The sequence below is a fragment of the Coregonus clupeaformis genome, chromosome 21 (assembly GCF_020615455.1).
Source record: "Coregonus clupeaformis isolate EN_2021a chromosome 21, ASM2061545v1, whole genome shotgun sequence".
In the NCBI taxonomy this organism is placed as follows: domain Eukaryota; kingdom Metazoa; phylum Chordata; class Actinopteri; order Salmoniformes; family Salmonidae; genus Coregonus; species Coregonus clupeaformis.
In genome coordinates this window covers 22,208,498-22,218,602 of record NC_059212.1, presented here as the reverse complement: position 1 = coordinate 22,218,602, position 10,105 = coordinate 22,208,498, and the positions used below count along the sequence as shown (strand labels likewise).

The following is a 10,105-nucleotide window of genomic DNA, read 5'->3' as shown; positions in this document are numbered from 1 at the left end:
ACGGAAGTGAAGCTGTCAGTGCGAGACAGGAAATGAAAGCAGGAATCTTTTAACGGTGAAAGGAGCACAGACAGATTGCAGTATTCTTCCTAATTCTTCTTTAAACAACAAAACATAACGTCAAAATGTCGAAAAATACTGATTCGAACCAATTCAGGAAGGTGGACGTTGACGAGTACGACGAGAACAAATTTGTCGATGATGATGATAATGGAGAGAGTCAGGTCGGCCCAGATGAAGCAGAAGTGGATTCGCTGATCAGACAATATCCTTTTACATTGATTTGATTTACTAAGTGCACGGTTACATTTGATAGAGTGGTGTGAAGCCGATACAGATTTGCTGTGCTTTGTCGTGATATGATGTTGCAGAATGAAGTCGATGCTTTTGCGCGTGTCACTTCAACTCAGGGCGTGGTGCTCTCATGTCATTTTATTATGACGAGAAAATACAATACATGTTGTGCAGTCAGATTTGGTGTTGTATTCAGTAGAAGTTTAGTGGTGGTAGTAGTAGGCCTAATATTTTGTTTATGATCTGAAGACAGTAATTTGTTTCAAAGCAGGTTCAGACAAGTTGAGGTTAGGAAGTGAATTCCAGCAGTCAGTGAGTCATTGAGTTTCTGAAACATAAAAGCAACATGATTTGAAGAGGTGAATCAAGCTGACCATGGCTGTCTTATCAGTGTGAAACTGTGTTGTGTGTTGTGTGTTGTCATTCTGTCTGTTTTCCTTAACACTGTGATGCACAGGCAACCTGATGGAAGCTCTGCAGGCTGTGCTGAAGAATCCCCCAATCAACACCAAAAACCAAAATGTTAAGGTGAGCCTTCATTACAACACAATAGAACCGTTTTGAGCATTAATAACAGTCCCATGTGAAACAACTTGCCTTTGTGTTCCTCAAAATACACTTTGAGCTTCCATCTCCTCAAAACTGAACTGTATAGTCTGTGGTTCACACATCACGACATCATAGAGTTGAGGCATGTGAAAGTGTGTACTTCCGTAGCAGAAGATACTAAAATAACACTGTGTGTGTGATTGTGTGTGTGCGCTATAGGATCGTGCTGAAGCTCTGGTGCTTAAAGTGTTGAGCGCCTTCAAGAGTAGTGATATTGAGAAGGCTGTTCAGTCTCTGGATAAGAATGGAGTTGACCTGCTCATGAAGTACATCTATAAGGGCTTTGAGAATCCCTCCGAAAACAGCAGTGCTACCCTGCTGCTGTGGCACGAAAAGGTAAGACTTATCCTTATTGGTGTATGGCTGGAAGCACTTATGTAGGCATGCTAAAGCCTGACTGATGACTGATAAAGCACATGCATGGATTTCTATTATGAGGTGATGACACTGAAGTACAATTTATGCTTATATTGCTGTTATTGCTGGTATTTCCATATATCTATCATTTACATTTCTATCGCACTTTTCATAATCTCAGAGCGCTTCAAAAGCACTGAAAACCCCCCATAAAACAATGCATCATCTTGAGTAGCCTTGTTAGTTCAACCAATAGAGGCCAAGTCTTTGAGTGCATGCATCCTCCAAAGACTGCGAGGGACAGTTCATGGCTTGATCAGAGGAAGGTGGTCAGGGACATGGTTGAAGAGTCTATGTTATGATAGGGTAAGCCTCTCAGCTGTGGGAGGATCTCCTACAATTTTGCACCGATTGTATTCATTTTAGGCTCAAAAGAAGCGCTTCGTACTCTTACATCTGGTACACGTTATATTCCGCTATGTTTTGTATTTTTATTTATTTTCCAGTTTTTTGTTGTTTTGGAATGTCCGGGATCCCTGGGATACAATGCTGTGACAATGTCAATGATCTAGCCATTTGTAGGCACATTTTGAATCTGTAGAATGACTATATTACCCATAATGTTCATTGACTGGACATTCCAAATTATCATGGCAATTATGCGTCACAATAGTAATAGTAATATTCAGCCAGCAATCTGCAGTATCCAAGGTACAGCATCCTTTCAACTGCGCTGCTGCGCTTATAGTCTATGGCGGCACTGGCGGGCCTGTGCGTAAAATCTTCAACAGCAGTCAGCAGATCTCATGACCCGCTGCCCTGTTTTCCCCAATTCTTAAACTAAGCTTCAAATCCTTTCAAATAATGCGGTCAATTAGAGCAAGGTACATAATGAGTCAAACAAGCACTAGGCCTAAAACATAGGCAACAAACGTGAGCTTTGCGCTCCCAGTTTTGATGGGAGTCTTGTGTAACGGACATGCAGGACCATCCCTAACCTACAGGCCTACAGTTTTTTAATAGATATGGATAAGATGGGTTCATGGTATGCGCAGTTGGTAGGCTCATGGGTAGGCTCATGGGTCCCGTGTGGCTCAGTTGGTAGAGCATGGCGCTTGCAACGCCAGGGTTGTGGGTTCGATTCCCACGGGGGACCAGTACGAAAAACAATGTATGAAAATGTAGGCACTGACTACTGTAAGTCGCGCTGGATAAGAGCGTCTGCTCTTATGTAAAAATGCCTATCAAAACATTTAATTTTAAATAGAAAGCAAGTGCCATGATCCCAAGGGAAATAAGCCTATGGGAGGAATATGAATTTACATTAATTTAAATATTGTACCTGTAATACCCGCCCCCCGGACAAAATAAATACATTGGTCACAAAAAAAAGGCCTATGGGAGTTTTTTCTATATCCAGTGACCAAAAACCTGAACAGATGAACACATTTTTGATTTGCAGAAGGGGGGAATTGCATTGCAATTATGCATCACAATAGTCATTCTATTGTAGGCTTCTGTTTTTAAATAGATATGGATAACATGGGTTCATGGTAGGCCTATCAAAGCATGCCACACCAACACACGCACCAGCGAGTGGGCATATCGCACATCTCACTGACTTTAGTAACGGTCCAGAAAGCAAGTGCCTACAACAAGTTTTTTTTTTTTTTAAATGCTCCAGAGTTGAGAATGTTGGTATCCTATCCAGAGACCAAAAAGCTGACCAGATGAACATATAGGCTATTACATTTGCAGGAGGGAGGAATTGCATTGAATCAAAATATTAATGTCCAATGGGTGCCGCTAGTTGCGGATAGAATGCTATTATTTGCATTCACTGTATTCATACTGTGTGTGTATCTTTCTGTGTGTGTTCTAGGCTCTCTCTGCTGGAGGAGTGGGCTCCATCGTGAGAGTGCTGACAGCCAGGAAAACCGTGTAGAGCTGCACTGGACCTGACTGACTGCCACTGGGACCACTCACTCAGGGGATGTGCTGGCACTAAAACCCCCAGGTCATGTACTCATAAAGCGTCTCAGAGTAGGAGTGCTTATCTAGGATCAGTTTAGCCTTTTAGATCGTAATGAAGAAGAGTACATGGACACTCTGAGACGCTTTATGAATATGGGCCCATAACTGGTTTCCTCTCTACGCTCGCAGACATCAGACAGCCTGTCTCAAATGGCCCCTTCATAGTCCTAAAATGCTTAATGATATTCGATCGGAATCCAACGTTTGTCAAATGTTTTGTTTTGTTGTTGTCAAAGAAGATGAGAAATACTAATATCGTAAGATTTACATCATCGTAATGTCATAAGGATGACATGTAATAATATGTCATTTTCCAAGATAAATATTGTGCTATCATCATGGTGAGTAGATGGCACCATAAAGTAAGCTTTCATTCCCTCTAATGCAGAGACCAGTTTGTGCGTTATTATGCTGGAATAAGTTAACCTGTTCCCAGATCTGTTTGTCGTCTATAGCCAACTCCAATGGGCATTAATATACAGCACTAACAGATCTAGGACCAAGCTAGGAACAAGTCCTTTGGAATGGAGTAATGGCGTGATGTTATCACATGTTCCTGGACACGTCTCAAAGGGCATCCTCTTTTCTATAACCTATTTATAAGTATAGAAACATATCAGAATGTCTTGACAAATCCATCGATAGAGTTATTACTTTAGAACAAGTGTAAACATTCTGAATCAAATGACCAAATGCCTTATTGAAATATTCTTTTTTTTATATGCTATATAGGACATTTCTAGATATAATAAACAAACATCCTACTGTTTTAGAGTTTTTTTTATTTCCTGAAATTTCAAATACTAAAGTTTCTCTATGAAAAAACAAGACAATGGAAAATGACGATGAAAAAACTGCTAAAAAAACCGACATGCCACTCAGAGGATGTGTTTTGAATGCTTGCTTGTCTTTATTCATATACTGGTAGCTTGAAAAGGTTATTTTTGCATTTCTTCCATGATCGTTGTTGTCATTGTATCTTGTGAGCCGCCACAGCTGACCCAGGTGGTAAGTCACCCAGTCTCCTAAAGCTCGTCCTAGATCACCTGTCCCTCTGCCATCCAGTCATGAAGGAGGATCTGCTCTAAAACTGGCCTCTTGGTGGGATTCTGTTGCAGACACCAGTTGATCAACTCCTTACACTCTGTATCATAAAGAAAAAATGATAGGATGGTGAGTTTGCCTTTGGGTCACTATTCAATATTTTTTGGTCTTTGAGCACCTTATTATGTATCCATGACCACAACCAAATACATACTCATGTTTACCAACACAAACGGTGTTATTTTTTATCTCAAATGGTCTCTCGCTCTTACCTCCCTCCCCCTCACCTTTAGTCAGGCCCTTTTTGAAGCGCAGGCGCCCAGCGATGATATCAGCCTCCTTGTTGAAGGGCAGACGGCCACACACCAGGCCGTAGAGCAATACCCCCAGTGACCAGATGGTGGCGTGGCGGCCCTGGTACACACCGCTCAGCACCCACTCTGGAGGACAGTACTCCTCTGTGCCTGAGGAGGAAGCAATGGAAGGGGGGAAACAGAGTGATTACTGTAACTTATGTATACGTGAATAATATCCACTTTTTAAAATGTTGTTGTTGTTGATCTTTACAACTGGGTCATGTTCATTAGGGCACACTGACAAAAAGTTTTAAAAGGGGAAACAGTAATGAGCGCTTCTTATTGGACGAGTTTAGATAGTACCTCCCCATTTCACTCAGTTTCAGAACGTTTTCTTGCATTTCCTGCCTACTGAACATAATAACCCTGACCAGCCATTCTCCTGTTGTGTTCTACCTGAGTAGTCTCTGTAGGAGGATTCTCTCAGAAGGTCTCCACAGCCAAAGTCAATGAGCTTAACCTGCAGGTTGTCTGTCTGCACCAGCAGGTTCTCAGCTTTGACATCTCGGTGCAGGACCCCTCGGTCGCAGCAATGCCGAACAGCCAGTACCACCTGTAATAACATAATATATGGCTCTTAACAAACGCTCTTATCTAAAGTGACATAGTTGACTAAGTAAAGTGTGACTTAGGAGAGACTAGAGATATTTGTGTATGTGATCCCTGCGGGAATTGAACCCACAACCTTAGCACCACGCTTTTACCAACTGAGCCACACAGGACTAGACCCATCACCTGTATCATGATGATCCTGGCCAGACACTCGTCCACCCGGCCTCCCAGCTCCTCGATGAAGTCGAACAGGTCCATGCAGGGATAGGGTCTCTCCAGCACCAGGATGAACCACTCTGCCTCCTCAAACCAATCCAGCAGGCCCAGCACGTAGCAGCAGGACGGGGGCCGTGAGACGATCTGCATCAGGGCCACCTCCAGGGGCAAGGCACTCCTCTGTCCAGGCTGGAGGTGAGAGGGGTGGGGAAGTTGGAGAGGTGAGGAGGAGAGATGGGGTTGAGGGGAGAAAGGTGGAAAGGTTTAGAGGGTGTTGCCATTGGATGGGGTGTTTTCCACAGGTGAAAAGGAGAGTGAGGAACAACAACAACAAGCATTCCCTTATTTGTTGAGAGTAAGGACCAACAGAACACCCAACCATTTACCAAGGGAGAACGCAACAGGCTGAGCCCAGACCCAAACCAAAACCCAGTAGGAGCTTTTTGTATTCTTAGACTTCCGGTACATGCAATTGTGTAAACCAAAACAGGCTACTCACAAGCTTTACGTACGGCTCGGCCATTCCTCTGTTCACATACTTTATGGCCACCTGAGGGGAAAAAGCAACATGATATATTAATATAGTAGTGTGCTTTCACTTCTTGCGTTATGTAAATATTGATAGGAGTAAACGTTCAAATTTTCGTCTATCAGTAAACCTACAATGACCAGAATTAGAATTCTATAACAAACTGTTAAAAGCTTCACCTGTTGACCGTCACTTTTGCGCATGGCGGCGTAGACCGCCCCACATCCTCCTTTACCCAGCATGCTCCCCAGTGTGAAGAGAGACTCAAAGCTGCCTGCAACAACGTTACACATGAGATAAAGCACAAATCATCACAGATTAGAAATAACAAACTCAAGATTAGATACTGTTTAATGTCATATCCGAATACTAGTTCTTCTTTAGCCTGGTCCCAGATGTCTTTGTGCTGTCTTGCCAGCTCCCGTGGTCATTGTCAGGCCCATGGCAAGACAGCACTAACACATCTGGGACCAGGCTAATTCTTCTTCTTCCGCTGAATTGATACTAAGTGGAGTCAGGTCTTACTGGGGTTGGGTCCAAGATGAAAGATACTGGAGTCTGAGGATGAAGAAGAAGAGGATGATCCTCTATAGTTGGGTAGTGGGTTCTTCAACTGGCCTCTCCTTTGTCGGGTTAGATAGTGGACAACGATGGGAATCTCTGCACTAGTGGTTCTATTGTTCTTATTCCTCTTCCAGCCCTCCCTGGACCACACCCTCTCCACCAACTCCTCATTGCTCTCCTCCTCCTCTCTGGCTCTCTTTCTTTTCCTCTGTTTGGTGTTATCATCACGCCTTCCCAGGTTTAGTCCCTTACCATTGTTCACCAGCCCTCCTCTCCTCCCTCCCTTCAGTCCCGAACAGGAAAGAACCACACTGTCATTTTCCTCTTCCTCCTCTTCCTCCTTCACTTCGTTCTGTCCTCTCAGGGTTTTCTCTTTTCTCTTCCTTCCTCTCTCTGTAATGGCAGCAGCTTCTCTCTCAAGCTCAGCCTGCCTATGTGGAGCTGGAGCTGGGGCTCTGGGCCTGAGTCTATGAGTGTACGTTAAGGCTGGAGGGACTTGTCTTCCTACTGTCTCACTCTGAGAAGAAGGACTTCTGCTGGATGTCTCACTTCGACTTCTGCGTCGGCTCGGGAGTGATTCCTCCCCCATGTCCTTGGCTTTGACTCTCTTTCTGGACTTCAGTTTGATCATGTTGGGCCTCATGTGTGGGTTCTTGGCTTGGGATGGACCGGGAGAGTCCTTGTTGGTTGGTTCGCTCCTACTGGGTTTTGGTTTGGGTCTGGCTCGGCCTCTTGCGTTCTCCCTTGGTAAATGGTTGGGTGTTCTGTTAGTCCTTTCTCTAAACATATAAGGGAATGCTTGTTGTTGTTGTTGTTGTTGTTCCTCACTCTCTATCTCCTGGGAGGGACTCTCCCTGACCCTCAGCCCTGATATCTCTTCAAACAGACAAGAAGCCTGCTCCATTGCTCTTCTACTTTCTCTCTCCTGCCTTTCTCCTTCACTCTCTCCAGATGTCTCACTCTCACTGGCACAGCTGGAGCTGCTACTGCTGCTTCCTTCCTCTTCCTTACTCTCATCACTCTTTCCCTCCCTCTCTCTGCGGCCCCCAGGAGCTTGGTCCCTCTCGATCTGGGACCTGCCTCTCCTGATAGGGTTGGCTAACCTGCCTTGGGGAGAGTTTCTCCTTCTTCCGCACGGAGACCTGCAACTCCTCACAGAGTCGGCCTCCAGCCTCTTACGGGGAGAGCGTTTCATCTCATCTCTAGAGGCGACTAGTGGAGGCCTGCGCCTCCTCACAGTGTTGGCATCCATTCTCCTGCGCTGTGGCTGGGGAGAGTCTCTCCTCTCTGTTGGCTCAGAGGCTCCTGGTGGGCAGGGGCAGGCTGGAGTCCCATGCTTCCCTCTCCCCTCTCTCCCCCTCCTCATCCCTTTCAGTGAGTCTCTGGCCATGGAGAGAGGTTGTCTCCTGAGCCCCCTACGCCTCCCACAGACTGGCAAGGAAACAGAGTACCACTAAGTTCTTTCAGACTGAAACAATCGTCTACAATAGCCTGCTGCCTTATGTTTTACCTCTATAATCTAATAATATGGTTGACATGTTCTATATATTGTAATAACCAATGATATTGTAATGCAATATCTATTTTTCAATGAATTATCTGAACCTACCAAGTGTAGTTGATGGATTTGACAACCTCCAAGATGCCATACCTCATGACCCACTGACTCACTGTGCCAGGCATACCTTGTTGACCCCAAATGGATACAGAGGCATGGTGATGTCACAATAAACCATAGGTGACTGTTCATGATGTCATAATGTCTATGATGACTGTGCTTGGACACTATGATGTCACAGAGGTTCCACAGCACAATTCCAGTCTGTGACTACCATAGTAACATATTATTTGTGTTATGTAGAAGTGAATCTATCAAAAACCCAAATAATGTTACTATGGTAAATCATTTGTATTAACTTTTATAAAAAATGTATGTCCCAATCACCTCACTTTTGTGTCCATATTGATTAGATTAGAATATTAATGATTAGTAGACTAATCTACAGCACACAGTAGCTTATCACTGACTTTGGTTTCCAGTGTGAGTTCATAGTATCACGGCTCAGGCTAAGACCCAGATGCAGACACAGGAGGCGGATAGTACGAGTCTCAGAGTTTATTACAGTACATGGGGCAGGCAATCGGTAGGTCAAGGCAGGCAAAGAGTCGTAATCCAAATCAGAGTCAGGATGGCAGGCAGGATCAGGACAGGCAGAAAGGTCAGAACTGGGAAGACTAGAAAAAGCAAAAACTAGAGCACATGGAACACGCTGGTGGGACAAGACGAATTGGCAACAGACAAACAGAAAACGCAGGTATAAATACACATGAGGTAATAGGATACACCTGGTGGGGGGTTGGAGACAATCACAAGACAGGTGAAACAGATCAGGGTGTGACACAGTGTGATATGTTGCCTACCCTGAGACCTGTATGGAAAGACATGTGTGTCACAATCTGTGTATCAGCTCATAGTCAAAAAAGGTTAATTGCATTGCATCATGGGTATTCTTGTCTGCATGAGACCTCAAATTCAACTGTCACCCTTACACTGATAGCTAACTGTACAGTCGTTTGACGTTTAACATCGGTGTACTGTTCCCACTCTCAAAACTGACAACTAGGTTCACTACCAGTTGGTTACATGCACACTTGTTTTTTGCCTCAACTCCCACCGCCTTACCATCTCTAGGAAAGCCTCTGGCAAAGATAGGAACACAGTGAGGTATCAAGGAGCAGAACTATACAGTGCCTTGCAAAAATATTCCTATTTTGTTGCATTACAACCTGTAAATGGACATACACAAAATAGTCCAAATTGGTGAAGTGAAATGAAAAAAATAACTTCTTTCAAAAATTCTAAAAAATAAATAACGGAAAAGTAGTGCGCGCATATGTATTCACCCCTTTTGCTATGAAGCCCCTAAATAAGATCTGGTGCAACCAATTACCTTCAGATGTCACATAATTAGTTAAATAAAGTCCACCTGTGTGCAATCTGTGTCAGATGATCTCAGTATATATACACCTGTTCTGAAAGGCCCCAGAGTCTGCAACACCACTAAGCAAGGTGCACCACCAAGCAAGCGGCACCATGAAGACCAAGGAGCTCTCCAAACAGGTCAGGGACAAAGTTGTGGAGAAGTACAGATCAGGGTTGGGTTATAAAAAAATATCCGAAAATTTGAACATCCCACGGAGCACCATTAAATCCATTATTAAAAAATTTAAAGAATATGGCACTACAACAAACCTGCCAAGAGAGGGCCACCCACCAAAACTCATGGACCAGACAAGGAGGGCATTAATCAGAGAGGCAACAGAGACTAAAGATAACCCTGAAGGAGCTGCAAAGCTCCACAGCGGAGATTGTCCATAGGACCACTTTAAGCCTTACACTCCACAGAGCTGGGCTTTACGGAAGAATGGCCAGAAAAAAGCCATTGCTTAAAGACGTTTGGTGTTTGCCAAAAGGCATGTGGGAGACTATGGTCAGATGAGACTAGAATTGAGCCTTTTGGCCATCAAGGAAAACGCTATGTCTGGCGCA

General features: G+C 44.2%; 3 protein-coding genes across 5 annotated transcripts in view; 2 read left to right on the top strand and 1 right to left on the bottom strand.

Annotated features, from left to right (window-relative positions):
* Positions 1–4,063, top strand: LOC121535087 (actin-related protein 2/3 complex subunit 5-like). The gene is made up of 4 exons (XM_041841797.2): positions 1–265; positions 750–822; positions 1,063–1,239; positions 3,143–4,063. Exons 1-4 carry the CDS (start codon positions 126–128, stop codon positions 3,203–3,205), a joined length of 453 nt encoding a protein of 150 aa, XP_041697731.1. The 5' UTR covers positions 1–125; the 3' UTR covers positions 3,206–4,063.
* A 117-nt stretch (positions 4,064–4,180) lies between these two features.
* LOC121535085 (serine/arginine repetitive matrix protein 2) lies at positions 4,181–8,423 on the bottom strand. Of its 3 annotated transcripts, none has more exons than XM_041841794.2 (8): positions 8,165–8,423; positions 6,517–7,986; positions 6,171–6,265; positions 5,962–6,012; positions 5,430–5,651; positions 5,091–5,247; positions 4,611–4,802; positions 4,181–4,438 (listed from the first exon to the last, which is right to left on the bottom strand). In XM_041841794.2, exons 1-8 carry the CDS (start codon positions 8,202–8,204, stop codon positions 4,332–4,334), a joined length of 2,334 nt encoding a protein of 777 aa, XP_041697728.2. In that variant the 5' UTR covers positions 8,205–8,423; the 3' UTR covers positions 4,181–4,331. The 3 variants fall into 3 exon arrangements, with proteins under 3 accessions (XP_041697728.2, XP_041697729.2, XP_045062187.1); XM_041841795.2 differs by having other exon boundaries at positions 4,626–4,802; positions 8,165–8,422; XM_045206252.1 differs by having other exon boundaries at positions 6,517–8,423.
* The window catches only part of si:ch211-106h4.4 (MAM and LDL-receptor class A domain-containing protein 1), a 64,426-nt gene continuing 59,910 nt past the window's right edge, over positions 5,590–10,105 (top strand). Inside the window, exon 1 of the mRNA XM_045206251.1 lies at positions 5,590–5,657. The gene's annotated coding sequence lies outside the window, so the exon portion shown is untranslated. The remainder of the gene's footprint in view (positions 5,658–10,105) is intronic.